Source organism: Pochonia chlamydosporia, chromosome 3 (genome assembly GCF_001653235.2).
Source record: "Pochonia chlamydosporia 170 chromosome 3, whole genome shotgun sequence".
In the NCBI taxonomy this organism is placed as follows: domain Eukaryota; kingdom Fungi; phylum Ascomycota; class Sordariomycetes; order Hypocreales; family Clavicipitaceae; genus Pochonia; species Pochonia chlamydosporia.
This window is the reverse complement of record NC_035792.1, coordinates 2,715,342-2,735,566: the sequence shown is the minus strand read 5'-3', so window position 1 is coordinate 2,735,566 and position 20,225 is coordinate 2,715,342. Positions and strand designations below refer to the sequence as shown.

The following is a 20,225-nucleotide window of genomic DNA, read 5'->3' as shown; positions in this document are numbered from 1 at the left end:
ATGGGAAATCCAAAGGCGCACTACTGCAGTGTGTAGCTGCCCCTGTCGTGATGCAGCCAGTGCCTGCAGACGGGCCGAGATAAAAGAATAGTCTCGAATTGGGGGTGGCAATTACGCTCAGGAGGGAACCATTTGTGGTCCAACGTGGACGGTAAACAGTGACACTTTGGTGACGATATCCTGGCAGGTTTCTGTGAAAACGAGAAAAAGGCGAGCTGTGAATTTGACATGTAATCTGCAATGCCTTCCTGAATTGGTCCTGGGGGTGTTGGTTGTGGGTGGTTCTCTGTCTTCCCTGTTCTCACTGCGACGGAACAAGGCCGAAAGGTCTTTAGGGGTTGCCTAATTGTTTATGGCCAGTGAAAATATTTGCTTTGAGCATCCTTGACCGTATCAAAGAACCAGTTGACACTAAATGTCCTTGTCATCGAAAGTGTCATTGAAGGGTTGGAACTTGAAAGTGATGGCGAAAGAAAGGTTGAAGCCGTGAAGAAAGGTGTTTTGACTTTCACTCAACCCGGGACTACGGATCCCGACCAGCATTGAGACATACTAGTATTATCTGTTGGGCTCCTGATAAGCACACCAACCAATACAGTTAGTATCGTCCTTCAAACAGTAGACCTCGTTAGCGTTCGGCATTGAAATAGCCGTACGTGGCGGTGGCGCCATGAGCTCAAGATGGTGGGAGGTCTGGCCAACAGATGGTGGTTTTTGTTGCCATGTCCATGGTCTCAATTTAGAAGTCCATTGGCACACGCACATGCCAAATTGCATTCGATACGACACCGCCACGGCGGGTGTTTCTCTGAGTTGATATTTTACTGGCTTGGTTTTGTGGTGGAGGAGTATTCTAGTAGATGTTGGTGTCGGGCACCACCGCAATGTGAGAATCTGACCTGAAGTCAAACTCGGTCTTCTTGTTTGGATGAGGTTGGCAACGACGACACGCCGGACCGGTTCCGATGGTGAGAATCTCAAGATAAAATCAGCATCTTGATCTGCCAACTTTGGGCACCGTAGTTGTGTTTTTGTATCGACTTGGTGATACCCCAGCGTTCAAGGATGGTTGCTGCGTACTCCATACCCGATTTGATTCGATTTAGCCACGGTGCCCACAGTTGTCCGTTTGCCAACGCACTTGACTTGAAAGTTGTCTGGTGCAAAGTAACATGAGCCAGGACGTTGGGCCTATTTGATTAGGAGGACAGCCGATACGTTCGAGGCCCTAGTTCGTAGGTGAATCAAACAGCAAATAAACGATGGGCGACCCCATACTAGGTACTCAGTTGAGTCAATACATCCAGACAGAGTGAAGTCTGGTGTAGTTGGCCAAGAGGAGAAGACAAGGGCAAAGGTCAGCGGGCACAGGCACAAGGGCGGATGAACATGCAGCTTTCCAGTTCCTGGCAGGAGCAGACATCAATGCCAGGCACCAGACAATTATCGGAAAGTCGTCCAGTCTGATCTGGTGCACTTGAGCCCACCAGACTGGTCAGTCTCCATCACTGGTCCCAACATGACCAGGTTTCCCACATCCAAATCCAAGTCCAAGTCCACACAGCCCACCAGTCCATGTCTGTAGTCTCATCGGTCTCAGTCCACAATCCACGATCCGCAATCCGCAATACACCAGACCATCCATCCACCTTGCCTTGCATTGCCCTGCCATGTATGCCCCCATTGATTGACTGACCACACTTGACGTGACCCTCCATGTCAGTCAGTTCAGGGTCACTCGTTCACTCTTCCTCCGCCGCACCACATGCAGTCCGTCTGTCCTGTTGCTTGAAGGTCCTGGACAGTCAACCACCAGACGGTCAAGCCCGCCCAGCCACAGGCCATCCAGCCCTGACAGAGCACCAGACTTGAGTCCAGCCAAAGAGCCAAGAGCCAGCCAGTCAACTGGTCTCCATACTTTACTGCGTTCTGTGTCTTGTCCACCGTCTGGTTGCTGCTCCTCAAGTCAAGTCTGGTCAACTGGTGCTAGTTTGTTCGGCCAAAGTCCAACATCGACCAGATTTCATTTTTCTAGCCAGGCCGACGACATCCGTAACTGATGGCCGACGAGACCACGACGACAACGACAACTACCATCGATATCGCCCCCGTCGCTGTCGCCCAAATTACCGCGTCTCCCTTCATCGGTATTTGATTCCTGTTGTCTGTGTACGGCATATCATCTACCTCAATCCTGTGCGAGCACCACCGCATCACCTCACCGAGGAGACCAGACACGGAGTCAAAACACCGCACAGCAGAAGTGTTGAGTCTAGGGACCGGTGACCAGTGACCAGTGCTGGTAGACATCCTGCGCACTTCGGCGCTCCAACTGAGCCCTCGCGTCTTGTCAACCGACGACGGCATCGCAACTGCTGCCTCCCGTCAAATTGGATCTCGCTTGACCTTGACGGGTTTGGCATCAGCTGCGCCTAGCGATTTTGTCCCTCTCCCTCATTGCTGGCCGTTCTTGACGGTTACGCACGGTGAGCAACAACCACCAATCCAGGACACTGCCGCACAAACCCTCTCCAGTTTGACACCATTCGCCCCTGTTGGCGGCAGTCTTTTTATTTTCCCTTCCTCCCCCCTACTGTTCAATGCGCTTATTTCCGCATGACATCTTGACTCTTGTTCTAACAAAGACCCTTCTCTGGGATACTCCCATAACAGAGTTTCATCACCATGGCCGATTACCACCCATATGATCCTCGAGCTCAGCAACGGCCGCCACCTCCACGCGGATACTCCGAAGCCAACAATTATCAGCGAGATGCCGCCTACTCCAATATCTTTGGTGCTGCTCCTCCCCCGGGACGATCCCAGACGATGACCTCCTCTTCCACCGTCCCTTCCATGATGGACCAAGGGAGGACCCAAACCATGTCATCTACAGCTTCTGGCATGCAACGTCAACCGCCACCGAGACCGCAGCAAGGTTACTATCCCCAACAAGACCACGTACAACGAAGACCTGTGCCAAATGAGCCCCATGCGGGAGGCGGGTACTATCAGGGATCAAGGGCCGCTTCTGGACACTCTGTGCCTTCACCACAGGCACAATACGCCCAGCAACACCAACCGAGACGAGCATATCCAGGCCCTTCTGGCCCTCCTCCTCCACGCATGGAGTCGCGAGGACCACCACCTCAGGCTGCCGGTGCACGATATGGTCCTCAGAGTGGATATCAAGTCGGCCCCCGGCCTGCGATGAATAGCGACCCGTATCGCTCTCAGTCTCTGGCCTCTGCTCCTCGACCGCAAATGTATCAGCCACCTCCGAGTTCCTACCAGCAGTCACCAGCAAACCAGTTTCGCCAGGCTGCCTACTCCAACCACAATTCAGCTAGAACAACGGCGCAGGGCCGGATTGTCCCCGAACGACACCACGAAGACCGTTCCATGTCGATGACGGGTTCATATCACCCAGTGGACCGGGACTCTCATCAGACAATGAGTGGCAGAGTCATTCCCAATCGGAGGGCACCCAGCGACGTGCCAATGTCAAATGGATACCCCGCGAATGGAAGCTACCCGACTGCACCAGGAACGCAGACGCGAACCACTAGTATGGCCTCGTCCACTGGGTTTCCCGAGCACGCCAGAAGCATGTCTATGGCCTCCACCACGGCTTCCACAATCACACCCTCCGAATCCGATAGCTCCACGCTCGTCAGCCGACCTTCTAGAAGCAAGTCAGTCGAGAGCGATCGGCCACCTACTGCCACCAAGATTCGCCCGCCTCTGGTCTATCCTGCTCTGTTGTCGAGAGTTGCCGAGTGTTTCCGGCGAAAAATAATTACGGGAGACCGTACCAAGAACGAACTGACATACAAGAATGCCTTCAGCGGCTCAGAGGCGGTGGACGTGTTGTCATATATTATCCGTACTACCGACCGTAACTTGGCTCTACTGCTTGGGCGTGCCTTGGATGCTCAAAAATTCTTCCACGATGTAACATACGAACACAGACTCCGAGACTCGCAGTCGGAGATGTACCAGTTCAGAGAAAGCCTTATGGAGGAGCCTGAGGAAAAGCCCCCCGTCAACGGTGTCTTTGTTCTATTGTCCGAATGTTACTCTCCCACTTGTACTCGAGACCAACTTTGCTATTCGATTGCCTGCCCACGACGGTTAGAGCAGGTGTCCAGGCTGAACTTGAAGATCAACCCCGGCCTCCGAAAAGACGACGCTACCGCTATCAACGACGACGAGGTCGACCAAACCGACGAACAGAAGCTCTGGATCAATACTGTGCCCAAGGAAGTGGCCGATGCAGTTGGTGAACGCGAAAAGAAGCGACAAGAAGTTATATCGGAAATTTGCTATACTGAAAGAGACTTTGTCAAGGATCTTGAGTACCTCCGCGATTTCTGGATTCTTCCCTTGCGATCCAAAGCCTCGCCCATCCCTTTACAGCGCCGGGAGAAAGTCGTCAAGACCATCTTCAGCAACATCATTGACCACCCGAGCATCCACACCGTCAGCTCTCGATTTGCATCGTCCCTCACCAGCCGACAGCAAAAGGACCCGATTGTCCACAATATCGGCGACATCTTCCTTGATTATGTACCGCAATTTGAACCATTCATCTACTATGGTTCCAAGCAGCTGGAGGGCAAGTTTGATTTCGAGAATGAGCGATCAGTCAACCCGTTCTTTTCCAAGTTTGTGGACGAAATTGAGCGACGGAAAGAGTCACGAAAGCTGGAACTCAACGGCTATCTTACCAAGCCAACGACCCGTCTTGCTAGATATCCATTGCTACTGGAGAACGTGTTGAAGTACACAGAGGACGGCAATCCCGACAAGGACGACATTCCCAAGGTTCTGACCATCATCCGCGACCTTTTGGGTCGCGTCAACGCCGAGTCTGGAAAAGCAGAGAATAGATTCAACTTGCGGCGACTGCAAGAACAACTTCGGTTCCGGCCCCAGGAAAGAGTTGATCTCAGGCTTACAGAGGAAGGACGAGAGATGGTGTTCAAGAGTCAGTTCAAGAAGTCACCTACTGATCCTGCGGAAATCACTGCGTTCTTGTTTGACCATGCGGTTCTTTTGGTGCGTATCAAGCAGAATGGCAAGAACGAGGAACTGAAGGCCTACCGGCGACCTATTCCCCTGGAATTGTTGTCTATCCGAGAAATGGACGAGGTTATACCCTCGCAAGGCATGAAACGTTCTTCGTCTAGTCTTATTCCATCCATTCGAGCCAACAATGCGGAAACACGCAAGGGCGAAGGCTGGCCGATTACATTCCGCCACTTGGGCAAGGCAGGCTACGAGCTGACCCTCTACGCTTCCAACCAGGCAGCACGCAAGAAGTGGTTGGAGTTTATTGACAACGCCCAGCAGCGACTTCGCGCCCGTGCTGACTTTTTCAACACTACAATCATATCGAGCAATTTCTTTGTGGGCACAAACCAAATCAACTGTGTCACGCCATTTGGTAAGTTTTTGGGATTCCAACTTTGATATTCCTGTCACTTGTGGAGCGTAAATTTTCTGACTGACCGTTTTCAGATGGTGGCCGCAAGCTTCTTTATGGAACAGACAATGGTGTCTATCTGTCTGATCGCAAGAACAGGGAGCAAATTCCTAGGAGAGTGCTGGAAACGCCAAACGTCACTCAGATCGACATCTTGGAAGAATATCAGCTTTTGCTGGTACTGTCCAACAAGACCCTGCAGTCTTACTCTGTTTCAGCCCTCAATCCAGACGAGCCTGCCATGAGCAAGAGACCGAAGAAAATCCAGAACCACTGCAGTTTCTTCAAGACCGGTATCTGTCTGGGACGACATCTTGTCTGCTGCGTCAAGAGCTCAGCTTTGTCAACAACGATTAAGGTGTTTGAGCCTAATGACGCCATGACGAAGGGCAAAAAGCAAAAGGGGCTCGGCAAATTTATCGCTGGCGGCCATGATGAGCTTCGACCGTTCAAAGAGTTCTACATCCCGACGGAATCTTCATCCGTCCACTTCCTCAAGTCGAAACTTTGCGTGGCCTGTGCTCGAGGCTTCGAGGTTGTGTCTCTGGAGACTCTTGAAACGCAGTCTCTGCTTGACCAGGCAGATACGTCTCTTGACTTTGTTGCACGCAAAGAAGGTGTCCGGCCAATCCATATTGAGCGTCTCAATGGCGAATTCCTGCTCAACTACTCTGAATTCTCATTCTTTGTTAACCGCAATGGTTGGCGAGCACGACCGGAGTGGCGGATTGACTGGGAGGGAGCGCCGCAAAGCTTTGCTCTCAGTTATCCCTGGATTCTCGCTTTTGAGCCCAATTTTATCGAGTTGCGTAACATTGAAAATGGTGCAGTTCATATTGTACCCCACAAGAACATTCGTATGCTTCATAGCAGTACTCATGAGGTGAGACGGCTACCATTTACACTAGTTTGCTGGCTTATTAGTTGTGCTAATGTACTATTCAGATCTTATTTGCATATGAGGATGAACGAGGAGAAGATGTTGTTGAAGCCATTGACTTTTGGAAAAATGTCAGAAAGTCCCATATCTTGGGCGGCTCGTCTTCTGCCCCTCATCTAGGCAGTCCTTGATACTAACACACAAGAGACGAATGCTCTTACGCTGCGAATGCCACGACCATAGAATAGAATCAACATTCATTTCTCAGGAAAAAGGAATCAACATCTTCTTGTATCACTGTGCGACCTGGGAGATTGGACTCATTACTGTCACATCCGCATCTCTTTCCCCCCATGGCGACCTTTTTTTTCTCTGACCTGGGAGCGTGAGAATGACATGCTGGGGCCTCGCACTACGTACTTTCACGGCTTATTCTTTTTCTTTCCTCGGGTAGCCTCTTGCTGGGCAAGGAGCAGGACGCCGAGGCAGAGGGTTGCGAGACGAGAGTGGACTGAGGTTATACCTTTGTGCAGGTGTTGTATCTTTTTGTGTTTTATTACCCCCACACATACGCATACATAGCAGCGAGGAGTTTGTTTTTGACGAACGACGCTCTATTTATTGTTCCGAGACAGAGTTTCTCAGGCGTTTCACCTACTTTTCTAGATCATACCTACCAGAAGGTAGAGGGGTAAACGCTTAGGTGAGAGACTAATGGTTTAGATGGTGGACGCAGCATGCAGGAGGTGGACACAGAGAAGAGGGGAGGAGGAGAGAGACTTACGGCTGGGTTGGTTTTGTACATTGGAAGGGCAAATTAAGCGACTGTGTGACTTGCGAGGCAAACTTGGCATTTTCGATTGAGCGGTTTTTTCGTTGTTGTTGTTGTTGTTGTTGTTGTTGTTGTTGTTTTGCTTTATTCGCTTCGAGGAGGGGGGACCTAATAGGCAGGAGATTTATATAATTTGCGCGTAAATTCTGAAAGCATTGTTACGATGGTGCTTCATACAAGTGTCTGTGACGACCATCTCCATCTCATATCTGTATTTACACGTTGTCATAGATGATTATGCCCGTCGTCCGCCAAAACCTCCGGATGTTCTAATTTCCACCACTTCCACAACCTCCCTCTTCGCAAACGCATCCACCACCCTCCCCCCTTCCACCCGAACAGCCCCCCATCTCTGCTCCCTATTCATCCTCCTCCCCATCCTCCCAGTCCACAACCCCATCTCATCTAGCAGAACCTCCAGCACCGTCACAAACGTCGCATCCCTCGAATTCACCACACTCTCCGCGTCGTCCCTCGTCCTCGGCACCCTCGAAGCAAGCACATGCAAATCAAGCAGCTGCGTAAACACAAGTCCAAAAGAAGGCTTGCTCCTCCGCGAAGAAGTAGCCACATACCCTGGTATATGCAGCGGCGGGGGGTTGAAGATCGATCGTAAAGACGGATCTAGTGGTTTATTGTGGCGCTTGTCTTGCCCGTCGTGCGAGTCGGTGGTCGAGTTGAGGATGAGGATGAGCGGGTGGGAGGGTAGATTCCGCGACAGATAGCGCAGGTGGGAGGCTAGGAGGGAGAGTTTCGTGTGCGCCGAGTCCTTTGTGCGTTGGGTGAAGAGCGAGGTGAGGAGGCTTGAGAAATGGGTGATGAGGATGAGGGAAGGGGAGGATGGCGAGAGGGCTGGTTCTGAGTCTTGGCTGTCTTGGATTTCGGACTTGGTGTCGAGGTCGGAGAGGACTTGCCATAGACCGTCTATGTCGAACACACAGGAGAGCATGACGTTGTCTAGGCAGGATTTTACTTTGTGGTCGATCTCGTGGGGTGGGAGTGATAGTGATGTTCGGATGCTGTCTCGTAGGGAGCGCAGAATCTCGCCCGCTGGTTTGGGCGTGATTATGAGTGCCGTTTCAGGATTCTCAGATAGCATTTTGGAGAGAATTTGTAAACCCAACTGCTAACAGTTAACACGGAAAAAGGAACAAGGAGTTGATGAAAGCTTACAGTCAGCCCAAGTGTCTCCTCCTCTGCACTCAAACCCACAATGTGGCCCCTCTCAAAGCCCCCTTGTAGAACATAGTCGTCTATTTCGGCACACCCCGATTTAAGATATCCCAGCTGACGCAGATGATTCCTCCGTTCTGTCTCCTGCTCTGCAAGGATGGCCGCTGAGACAGGCGCCAGCGGGAATGGGCTGGGTTGCGAATCATCCATTGGGCTGTGGCGCCGTTTCAGGACAGAGTACACTATCGAGGCATATTTCTTAATTGGAGATGTCGACTGCGAAATATATTTAAAGATTGTGATGCATCATTCACGGTGAAAGAAGCAAGGTTGACGGAGTAGCAGATGAGTGGAGTGGACATGGAGGTCGGCAAGGTTCAATACGTATTGCTTAACCTGGCTGGCCAATGAGCGTTGATGGGCGCTCCAAGATGGGAAGATGGCAACGTCATGTCTTGCTACACAACGTGTCACGGTAAGGATTACAAAAGACCACTTGCAAGGTTGAGTTTATTGAGAAATGAGATGGGTTATATGTATATCTATATATAGAGATATGCATGACATATTTAGCTAGGCGCGCTTGATGAACCAGTGGCTTCCATTCTGAGGCAGTACTGCAGCAATGCTACAGTCCCTTCGTTACCAACTTCCGTGAACCATATCACGGGCCTTTGATGCAAGCCATCACTGCATGGCCCAAGAGCTGAGCCGCAAAAGTTGCCGAATAGATGGCTCCCTAAGGAACCGCAGTTGCTCTTCTCGCTAACACTTACCATGGTTGCCAAGTCACGCATCTCACAAGGATTTAAAACTGCAGATGCAGCATAATTAAAAGTAAACGTTTAGTCATAGCAATCTGCCTAGGTATTTAGCACAGTTACAGTGCCTCCCTCAGTTCCAAAGCGCCTTAGGTCCAAAAAAATATAAAGGGAAAAGGGTCTGAACCCTGCAAGTGCATACAAGCCCATCACCGCTGGCTGCTGATCATCCATTGTGAATGATGCTCACTGGGCACCTCAATACCAGTCCCAATACGCCACCCTGCTGTTCATCGTACCAAATCCACAAGTCTTCATACCAAGCTTGTATACGCCAAGTCATTCACTTGACAAACATGACAGTGGGATCATAACATGCCAAAAACCCTGATTCCGCGGGGTAGTCGCGAGTCGCGAGTGCTATGAAAACTGGCGCCCCGGATATCGTAAGGGCGTTTATTGTTGTTGTTTTCCAGTCTTCGCTCCATTGAGGGAACAGAAGCAGGCCATAACCACCCCAGCTTCTTGAAACGGTTTTTCGCCTAAAAGATCACCCCTGGGCGAATTTGTCCTAACAGTTTGCCCTCCATCCTTTTTGGCTCATTTTCTGCAAGGCTATCTACATTGCCATCCCAGGAGCAGCTGGCTGAGGGTTGGTTTCCGTGTTCTTAGGCCGTCTTCCACCCTTTAAACTCTTCATCCGCCCAAGGATGCCACTAGGCTTTGTAGGAGCGGCATCTTCCACAGGCGTCGTGGCATCTGTCGTGGCTCTCCGTTCCAGCGCCGAGCCTGATAACCGCCGAGGAATGGCTGTAGGGCTGTTCGGGGACTTGGCTCCATTTCGAGGTTTGACACTGATGCTTTCCTCACCCTTGCTAAACTCGGCAAAGAAAGGGTTAGGTTCCGAGCCAACACTAGAGGCTAACGGCACGGATTCTGGTGACCGTTTGCTGGAAATCGCATCGGGATTTGTCAGTCTGCCAGATGGCATATCTCTGGGCCCTCTGTTGATGTGGCGAATTCGTTGCGCCAGAGACTTCTTGCGTTGCAAGCCGCCTTCAGCAAATTCTTGCTGCTGTTCTGCCTGCCTTCGGGCGATTGCACTTCGAGCAGCTGGCGTGCCCTCGAGGAAAGTAGATGTTCCTAAGCCGTAACTCTCGTCTCCGTGGACCAGGGTTCCACGAGCAATGGGGTCAAAAATCGCTGGCTCTGCACTAGAGCTGTTTGGGTAGTTGTATCCATTCTTGTTCTTCCCTCCGCTGGAGTAGTCGCGGAATGCTTCATCTGTGCCGTGGCCCAAGAACGTGGCATGGTCTGGATTACGGTTAAGAGGACCCATACCACCCAACGAGTTGTTAAGAGAGTCTTTAGGAAAGGCTTGCATCGGCGCACGCCTGCTGCTTTGTCGGTTTCGATGAGGGTTCAATGCATCAAACGGGCCATCATGGTGGAAGACTAGCAAACGTGTGTTTGGTTAGACAAGGACAATACCATCAATCAAGTAGATAATGTCAACTTACGGCCTGTGCCATAAATGCTGGTTGCATCCAACTGATCGATAATGTCCATCCGTCGGCTGGGGCGGCTTGGTCGACCAGATTTGCTTCGTCCTTTACCTTCTCGCTCCTTGTCACGAGGTTCCCGGCCCTCACGGCCCTCACGACCCTCACGATCCTCCTTCTCGCGGCCCTCTTTATCACGGGCAGCTTTTTCACGAAGGGCCTTTTCGCGACGTTGTCGATCTCGCATACGATGCTCTTCAATGATTTTCATCTCTTCTGCTGTAATGGGCTGAGCATTGAAATCCATTACGGATGAGTCTGAGTTTCGTCGTGGTCGCCGAAATGGCTTTCTCTGTGGGGACCGCGATGCTTGCGCTGCCTCTGGCCGAGGACCTGGGGCTGGCCCTGGTTTCTTTGCCCTCAGAGCTTCCTCCTGCGACTTGGTAGGTCGATGCTTGTTACTAGGCTGCTGCTGTGTTCCAGTGCGGGGGACGATGGGTTGGTCCGATGGACGTCGCTGAGCCGTCAGAGCTGGGGGTAGCTTGTCGTTGGCCATATTATCGTCGAGTGTCAGTGAATCCTGCACATAAAAGCGTCAGCAACTGGTTCCATCGCCCATGGTCTATCGGTGTTCCTGAGCCTCGTCCGACAATCTTTATCGCGTCACGAATAGAGTCCTTGCAAAGGAATATGGAGCGACGTACGAAAATTTCTTCGGCAGACAGCGACTTGTGTTCCGACTTGCTAGAAAGCGCACTAGGAGACTTCAGTGGTTGCTGAGATTGGTCAAGGAATGGATTTCGCGATATTGGTCTCTGTCGCGGAGTAGGATCATCGAAGGGCGAGGTAGATGTTGGCGACGCAAAAGCGGCCTCCAGGCTTGCAGGAGATGCTGCGCGGTTGCGGAAAGGGTTGTTTGAGGATAGGTTGATTGACAGTCCGGGAGAGGGAAGTTGCCCTGTACCAGATAAAGACAAAGAGTTAGTTTTAGGTATGATTCATGTGTATGCAAAGCAACGGACGAGATGAAACACGACGGTCTGTTCGTCGACACGTCACAACAGAGCGGTCAAGTCAAGTGGAGCGGGGCGCGAGGCAAGCGCAGAACTAGAGAAAGCATCTTGATGGCCAGGCATTGCACAACAGCAATGACGATGAATGCTCCATGCATGTTCCTTGGCAACAAAGGGGGGGTGTCATGGCGAGACAAGAGCACATGCGATGCTCATGGGCACAGCTCACCTTGCTGGAAAGAACCTGGGCTAGACATTTTGACTGGCCGAGAGATGATGTAACGGCGGAGAGTGTGGTCCGTCAGTTCTAAAAGACGATAAAAATAAAGGTCTATCAAGAAGGGCGCGTTTCTATCAAAGAAAAGGCCCCTTTGTGGATAGTCAAATTCCTTGAACCTTGGTGCACTGGCCGAGCTTCATGCCAATAGGTAAGGCACGATGGTCGTTCCCCGTTGCGGTGAAACGGGCAGAAGGGCGGCCACCGTCAGTCAATGGCGGGGCGTAGATACAAGATCCAGGGGGTTTGTCGTTTGGGAAGGGGCGAAATGGTGTGCCGATCGACAAACGATGCCGATAATCGCAAAACAGACGTCTGGCAAGAAAAAATTGCGTCGGTAGACCTTGGAAACGACAGGCCGCAAAAGGGGTCGCAAGGATGGTAGGCGGCAAGGAGATGGTATCGAGGGTACACAAGGCGTTGACGAGCCACTTGATCAAGTTGGATCTCAGTCCAAGCAAGCAAGGTACAGAGCACGAAGGATGCCTTTGGCCGGCTGCCCCTTCCTCTCGATCGTAAAACAGAGTGCTGAGAATAACGGCGCAAGGGCTCTCAGGCGGTCGGTATCCGAATAGAGCGTATCAAATTTGGCCGTTGGCGGTGTTTGAAGTGCAGCAAACGTTGTCTACCGAAAGCAGACGACGTCTCTGAGGGGTTCGTGCAACAGAGTTGAGAAAATGGGAGCGGCTCCGTTTAAAGACGAGCATTCGTAGTTAGGCTCAGGGTCTAAAATGGGCTTGCTGGGGCGAAACAACCTTGGAAAGTGGTATTAAACCCACAGCCAGCCACGAAGTTCTGCAAAAGGGTAACCTGGTTTGCCTGGCCAGGTCAATCGCCGAAGTCAGGGCTCCTCGGATAATGTCTGGTGGTGCAGAGTAGCGTCGCTCGCAGAACGGCGGCGTGAAAATTGGGGATCCAGACTGTCCAACAGTGTCGAGTCCCAGGAGTTGAGATGGGCGGTGGGGAGTCTGGTGGGTGCCAAACGCCAGGGTTGAATCGGCCGACCAGGTTCGAAGGTGCTTTTGGAGTTGGTCCCAAGTTGGATGGTTTGGATGGTTGATGCCAAGGGGGGGAGGGTCGAGGGTCGAGGGTCGAGGGTCTGGCTCAATGTTGCTCCTGGTCAACAGTCGGAACACAATTGTAGCATGGGTCAATATGCAATGGGCAAGGTGATGCGATGTGAAACTGGCCAACGACCACAGAACGGTACGAGATCTTCTCAATGTCCACGGCAAGCAAAAATGCAAAAGCGATGCCGCCGACGAGGATAGCCTAGACGGAAGCAAACCAGGCGACGTCTCTCTGTGCACAGTTGTCCAGCTGCAATGTTGCTGTGTGACGGGTTCCTTGGCCAAGAATGAGGTACTCTGTACGAAACTTGACGTATTCAGAGGTGACACGACTGGGGAGTATGCGGTATGCAAAGAATCGATTGGATCATCCACTTCATGGATCGGATGGCTGCTTCAAAAGTTCAAGGACTCAAGAGCCCAAAGATTGACTCGAATATCTCTCGTTGATAGTTGGTGTATTGACTGGCGATTCGAGATACGCATCAAGCACGACTGACACCAGACTGCACTCTGCCGGCCTGCGATGCTGAGTAATGATAGTCGAATATAGTTAAGAAAGATAAATCCCTTGCTTTGTGCAGATGGATGCGTCGAACTTCAGGCTAAAGAGCTGAATAAAATGTCAATCCATCCATTGAAGGGAAAGAATGCAAGAAGAAGGCGGTGAATTTGGGGGGCGACGCTTGCATCCATCAATCCATCAATCCATCAATCCATCCATGTGGCCTTTCTTTGCCTGCACCGACACGGACGGGCAGACGCACAGGGAAGGTTAGGTTGTTCACGACTCTGCGGCACGAGTAAAATCCAGGCTTAAGAGAGAATATTGCATTGCCTAGCATGCTGGCATGGAAAGTAGTAACAGCAACGTTGGACGTCAAGTACGTGCACGCATCAATTGATCCTCATTAGGCACCAGACAAGTGTCAAGGTTGGAGCAGAGTGAGCTGTCAACATGTTTGTGACGGAAACGGCAAGAGCGTCAATACTCTGTCCTGTGACTCCTGTCCCTTGGCTCTTGCCACGATTTCTGAGTACGAGACTCTTCGGAAGTTGAACTCAGATCTCTCCCAAATTTTGTCATAGAACATGGCTCTTTTTGAGTCTTTCCCGCCAGGGCAGGGAGATGCAAGGTTGCCTCGGGCTTAGATTATCAGATCGACCTGACGATGTATAGTCACACACATCTCCACACCATGGCAAACATTACCAATGCAGTTGGTGATCAAGGCCAGTCACCAACTTGAAGGCCGGGCCAAGAGATCATTCTGTCATTCAACATGACAGACCTTTGGACTCGACATTGACCGCACCTGATAGCGTACTGATTCCATCCCAGTCAGCAACCCGGTGCAGCGCAGACAGGTCGATCGTTTGACACTACAAGTCACGAGGGTATGTTCAGTCCGCGACTGCGTGCATTGTCACAATACATACACAATTACATACGATATGCAGTACAGTGTGCCTTTTGGCTGATCAACACAATCTAGCTCCCCAGAATTAGGCGCAGGACCGCGATTCGATAAATTCACATGGATAGTGCCTGCATGGATCTCGGAACAAGTCCTTCAGCCCCTGTTTGCATGTGGCAGCACATTGTTCAGGGTTCTGTTTCGTACTGCCGGAAATAATAATTTACGAGGTCATTAGCGATTATCCTTGGTTGGGGCTATTGGGCGCGAGTCGAATCATCAGGGGGTTGAAAAATGAAGTTGGCCTCTCAACCTGGTGCGCACTGAATATCTTCGCCTAGAAGCGATTACTCTCACCATTCAGTCCATCGAAAACTGCAAGGCCTGCATAAGCACGCTTTACGTGTCCGCAGGCTCGGCATCGGAATGCTCGACCCCTTTTTTTTGGCGCTCACAACAGCAAATTGCAACATGAACATTGGGCTTGGCAAGGGAATGGCTCCGGTGTGTTACGCGGTACTGAGATCTGCAATGGATCCAGCTTCTCCAGCCAAGCCCCCGCCCCTGTGTCTTGTGACAGGCAGGCAAGCAGGCCAAAGGATATCAGACAGGGGAAATAGATGCCCTGGTCCAGCCAGACCCACTGCCCCTGAGCCGAACGATGATGGCGTTGTGGCACCCAGGTGTTGAATCAATGCCACCCACACAATTTCAACAAACTCTCTTCAGAAGATGAATGTCGAGCAGGTGTGGAGAGAAGCTGCATTGCTGAATGCCGGTTCCGTGGCTGAATGGAAACGAAAGGCTTCAGATCTAATTCGGCTGTCCAAGGAGATCCCCTTCCCTACACAGGTATTGCGAATTAAAACTCTGCAACGCGCAATTTCACCAGTCAGTTTATCCAAGTTGGATGCCCTCACCATAAGTGCAACTCGAAATGCCCCACTTGCAAGTCATCACTTCTCGTATTGATGCATCGTGAGAGAGTTTCACCGCCAATGATAGCTGGACCAGCATTATTATGGTCGCTCTTTCACGCCAGGGAGCACCATCGCCAGAATTGTTGTCCTTAATTCGGATGACTGCATCGTGAACATAATATGGGTCAAATGGAGAAGTGTGGCGGGAATCTATTTGCCCTAACTTCAAGGTAGAAGGTCCTTTGCCCGAAATCCAGTAACAACTGTGCACACATTCCAAAGTCACGATTCGTCCGCTGGGAGAGGTCATATTGATGTCAGGTTCAACTGCCACCTGGGCAATAACCGTCTAGTACCTACGTACTTTGTAGCCTGTCGCTGCTTCCGAAGAGGACAATGGTTGAATGAGTGCAGAGAACACACGCACAGCATAAGAGAGAACTTCTCCTCGTCCTTGTCCCCCATCAAACAGGGCCAGCGAATAGTTATTAGTCTCTGATCCAACCTGGTAATTTTTATTCATTGCGTCATAACAGAGCTTGTCATTCTGGCAATCGGGGTCGATCCCAATAAGCTACGCCACGCCCGGAGCTCTCTGCTCTCTGTGGACTACCCTTATTGAAGAAACCGCCCGATAACGGCCATTTCACTGAAACTTCTATCATTGAGTCTGGGCATAATTCGGAAACGGATATTCACTGCGACTCATCTTCGAATTTCCACGATACCTCTGACCCATATATCTAGCCTTATGGGGAAAATGCTGTGTGTTTTAAGCCGTGGGAGGATTCCTAGCCAAAGGTATCAAACTCCCCACTGCACTACAGCCATGATTTGTATTCCTCGGTAAAGAAGTGGGTGAGAAAAGCCTGTCTCTAGTGAGGCCTTGTCACCATGGCAGATGGAGAGGCGTTTTCAAATTGGTTCCCAACGTCTCTGCGGCTGTACCAATGTCTCCTGTTGATATGCCCACATTAGCAAAGATGGATTTCCTCTGAGAATTCGAGTGAGATGTTTACTCACGTGGCCCTCTTGGTGCCCAGTACTCCCCAGATTTGGAAATATCCAACTCATCAGTCCACTTGATAAGAGATGAAGCCGCTTCATCAGGCGTGACGGCTTATCAACCTTCTGTTAGACCGGATGTACTTATACTCGGAGGACAGGGGCGAATTTGTGTGTGAACTCACCACCTCCTGCATCCCAATACTTGTCATAACCAACACCCTTCGTCATTTCGGTTCGCATAAATCCAGGGTGGACAATACTAACAATGACACCTCTCTCCTTCAGGTCCAGGCTAAGTAGTTTACCGACCATATTGAGTGCTGACTTGCTAGCATGGTGGGCATAGTTACCACCACCCTCCTTCTCGTGGCGAAGACCTATACTCCCAGCCTCAGAAGATACCAGAACCACCTTGGACCCTTGGGCTAGCAATCCCGCGTGGACGAGCCGATGAACAATAAAGACTGGTGCAACCGAGCTCGTTGTATACATTTGAAGCTCGGCATCCCAGTTTGGTCCCTTTTCAGCACTTATATCCTCTGTGGAGAAGTGGCCAGCTGTGATGATCTACATTGCTTGGTGTTAGTGAGTGGTTCAGGCGAGCTTGCTAGAATTCATTTCGAGGCAATCTCACGACTGTTGACAGCGGCTTAGAGTCGACAAAATATTTGACAATATCATCTCCCACAGAGCTCTTCATCAAATCAATGGCACTGAGCCACTTGACATGCTCTGGGAATCCGGTAGGGACCGTACTCGACCGCGAGGTGCCGTATACGACGCTGTTTCCCGTTGCGGCAAATCGCCTGACGAGACTGGCACCCAAACCTCTAGTGGCACCGATGACGAGGACTGCCGACATTTTGACAATGGCGACAATTTTTTCACAGATTATAATGAATCTTTTGGAACCTTTAAGGATTGTCCAACTCAGTGCGGTCTAAATATGATGATCCGTTCGTCTCTGATATCATCATGGTGACATGACGAGCTCAAGACGATGGCGCAATGGCTGGACCAATATGATCAAGTCTTGACAGCATCCATGACCCACCATTGACCTCAACCCTCGCTGCAATAAGTTAGGAGGCAAAGGCGAAGTGCCGTTGACAGTCATACATTCTACAAAGTCACTTTAGCCCGACATGTGGTATACCAACCAGATGTTTAATTTCTGCTTTCTCAAACATTGGGAATCAATCCGAGTTAAAATGGTCGATGCTCGCTGGTTGTTTCCTGTGACTCGGTTCGGGAACCAGTTGACGTGAAAATGACAGCATGATCGACGAGATGGAACTACGACTATTCCGGGACCGAGCTGAATGAAGCCACCAACTCATGAAGTCCAAATGTGATGCACCTGCTTCACCAAGCACCGCATTTCTTTCGTCATGGTGCCTCGGGTTAATCCCACTCTCGGTTGCTCCTCAATGCTCAAGAAATAATCTTTATTCAACATACACGCCGGCATAGGTACAGGCGTTGAGAGTTGCTGCCTTTGGCACCTGGGCTTTCCGCATCTGCACATTTAGTAGTTGATGCCGAACATACCTTTGGACATGGATCCTCAAATTACGCTGCTCAAATCCCGGGCTGAGGTTACACCGCCGATGACAGAGGGAGGAAGACGCCTGAAATCTTTCAAATCGTTCAACAAACTTTTCCAAGCGTTGAAGCTACGTTCCACTGATCATCCTACCAACAATGCGCCGTCACACGACTTGCAAGTGCCCGAGGCGGTGGTTGGGTTAAGGAGACAACAAACCGCCCAAAGTCCCTCATTGGGAGAATTGTCCAAGAATGCGGTCATGACACCCCAAAGCAAGAAAGAAACCGGCGAAATCTTGAAATATCGACAAGATACTGGGCAAGACGAAGACCCTCCCCGACTAGTCAGATATGAGACACTCGATACACTTGTACAAGATTCAAATGGGGACGATGAACAAGAACTTCTTGACCAAGCGGCATCATTCATTCCGACCAGTCAAGACGTACCATCACACCTACCCAACTTAACCAGACCCGTGGTTATTCCCCGAGTGGGCAAAGGTGCCACTGCACCGCTTTTCCGTGCCTGGCCACCAGACCTAGCCACCCAAGCCATCTCCAAACAAGACTTCATCACCTTCATCGACAATCTCAACATCCTAAGCCAACCCCCAGCTCACGCCGTAGCCCTACGCATAGCCGCCATCGGAATAGCATTCGTGCCATTCGACGGCGCAGACGGCTTATCCACGGCCACAGAGCTCGCCGCCGACGCTCTAGCCCGACACACCATCCGAGTCCGGTGCCAGGAATTTCTCAAAAGAACCAATGACGAGTACTTTCACCCTCGAAATCTGCACGCACGTCTCGTAAACTCCAAAACTATGCGTCGGGTCGTCAACATCCCGGATGATGACGCCCTGGTCGCGCCACTAGCTGAACATACTCTCACAATGTCGCCACGCGAACGGTGCCTCCAGCAGTTGGAAAAGTATTCTTGTGAGTTATCGGAGGATGTGCCTGATCCCGCGCCGCAGACAAAAGTGCTACAGCGCATTGCAGCATGGAACGTGAGGAAGCAGAACCGGTACTTTGACAAGGTGGCTGTCAAGGCTAGAAAGAGGGCGTGGAAGAAGTTTCGAAAAGGTAAGAAACTGAAGAGGGAGGGCGGGCTAGAGAAGAAGAGGGTGGAGAGGCTGCAGTGGCTGGTGATACAGGACTTGGGGGAGTTTGAAGACCAGCAGAGGAAAATGGAGGGTTTGAGAAGGAGGATGTCGACTTGGGAGACTATTCGGTCCAAAGCAGGCGGATGATTGAGTTGCACCCTTTCAGATCTGAGTTTCTTTATAGCGGTTCATTACTTTGACCTGTTTTGAAGCGACTGTCTAGCTGTGGGATTCTTGCACGAGATCTAGGCTGTTGTTATGTTGAGAGGTTTGACGGGCGGCTTCTGTCGCAGTCTGTGTGTGAAGCATTAATTGCCCAACAGTTTTGCGCCACTTATTTCTCGGAGTATCTCTCACAGAGACGATATCTGCTCAAATTCGGGTTGAAGAGGCTGAATATCTATGTTTTGTCACTCGATCCGGTCGCGGACTGTTGAGTTGAGAAACCACGCTTCCATATTGCTAGCAAACATTCAGATTTCAAACCAAACAACCTGGGCGCTCAATCTATCACAATCAGCATCTCACATTCGTCAAGTCAAGCATTGGTAATTCTCAACCCGCGAAGAAACTACTCATACTCGAAGGATGGGCAGACACAATGGTTCAGAGTTTTAGCTTGCAGACTTGCGGTACAGGTCGAAGGGTCTACTGTGCGGAGCCGCAGTCTCCTCTCGGATGGCTCTAGATATTTGGACGAATTGCTTTCTTGGCGGCGCTTTATTCTGCTGCCGCCTTTGACAGCGAGGCGACAACATTGATCCCTTGAGTCCATTTTGGGTCATCCACAAACCACACACCACGGCCGCAAGTCATGATAGGAAAACAACTCAAATAACTCCAGCCAATACCTGGCATATTCCCTGTCAAGAATTCCCTTACTCTCAGGGATTGGCCATCAATAATGATTAGACCAGTCAGATAATAATAGCACATACAGGCTCATCCTCAGAATCCCGGAATTACCAACCGGCAGCAGGAAAGTGCTTTCACAAGCTACGGAAGAGGACATACAAGTCCAGTTGGGCAGCGAGACGGTTGGATCGAGGAAAAGGCGGATTTCAGACATATCTTTCCACCTCTTGCCGGGATGTTGGTTAAGTGCTCGTCAGGCCCTTGCAGAAACAGTCGGTGTGGATGGACAACTCGCGTTCATGGCTGCGCCAGCTGGGGATTGAAGTTTGCTTCATTTTCAGGGCTATTGGCAACTAACATGGACGGATGGA

At 50.8% G+C, this 20,225-nt stretch overlaps 6 protein-coding genes across 6 annotated transcripts; 2 read left to right on the top strand and 4 right to left on the bottom strand.

The window, feature by feature from the left end:
- Positions 1-2,031: 2,031 nt before the first annotated feature.
- VFPPC_17703 (hypothetical protein) lies at positions 2,032-2,367 on the bottom strand (the record flags this gene model as incomplete). The annotated part of the gene is made up of 1 exon (XM_022429392.1): positions 2,032-2,367. One exon carries the CDS (start codon positions 2,365-2,367, stop codon positions 2,032-2,034), a length of 336 nt encoding a protein of 111 aa, XP_022285570.1.
- Positions 2,368-2,685: 318 nt separating this feature from the next.
- Positions 2,686-6,559, top strand: VFPPC_04671 (rho guanyl nucleotide exchange factor; the record flags this gene model as incomplete). The annotated part of the gene is made up of 3 exons (XM_018283985.1): positions 2,686-5,449; positions 5,524-6,371; positions 6,434-6,559. 3 exons carry the CDS (start codon positions 2,686-2,688, stop codon positions 6,557-6,559), a joined length of 3,738 nt encoding a protein of 1,245 aa, XP_018145283.1.
- Positions 6,560-7,435: 876 nt separating this feature from the next.
- VFPPC_04670 (fasciclin domain family protein) lies at positions 7,436-8,583 on the bottom strand (the record flags this gene model as incomplete). Its single annotated transcript, XM_018283984.1, has 2 exons — positions 7,436-8,323; positions 8,374-8,583. The coding sequence occupies 2 exons, from the start codon at positions 8,581-8,583 to the stop codon at positions 7,436-7,438; spliced, it is 1,098 nt and encodes a 365-aa protein (XP_018145282.1).
- Positions 8,584-9,753: 1,170 nt separating this feature from the next.
- On the bottom strand, positions 9,754-11,906 carry VFPPC_04669 (Pal1 cell morphology protein; the record flags this gene model as incomplete). The annotated part of the gene is made up of 4 exons (XM_018283983.1): positions 9,754-10,589; positions 10,655-11,216; positions 11,341-11,594; positions 11,879-11,906. 4 exons carry the CDS (start codon positions 11,904-11,906, stop codon positions 9,754-9,756), a joined length of 1,680 nt encoding a protein of 559 aa, XP_018145281.1.
- A 4,317-nt stretch (positions 11,907-16,223) lies between these two features.
- VFPPC_04668 (oxidoreductase, short chain dehydrogenase/reductase family) lies at positions 16,224-17,204 on the bottom strand (the record flags this gene model as incomplete). Its single annotated transcript, XM_018283982.1, has 4 exons — positions 16,224-16,291; positions 16,358-16,453; positions 16,525-16,909; positions 16,977-17,204. 4 exons carry the CDS (start codon positions 17,202-17,204, stop codon positions 16,224-16,226), a joined length of 777 nt encoding a protein of 258 aa, XP_018145280.1.
- A 697-nt stretch (positions 17,205-17,901) lies between these two features.
- Positions 17,902-19,146, top strand: VFPPC_04667 (hypothetical protein; the record flags this gene model as incomplete). The annotated part of the gene is made up of 1 exon (XM_018283981.1): positions 17,902-19,146. One exon carries the CDS (start codon positions 17,902-17,904, stop codon positions 19,144-19,146), a length of 1,245 nt encoding a protein of 414 aa, XP_018145279.1.
- Between the last annotated feature and the right edge of the window lie 1,079 nt (positions 19,147-20,225).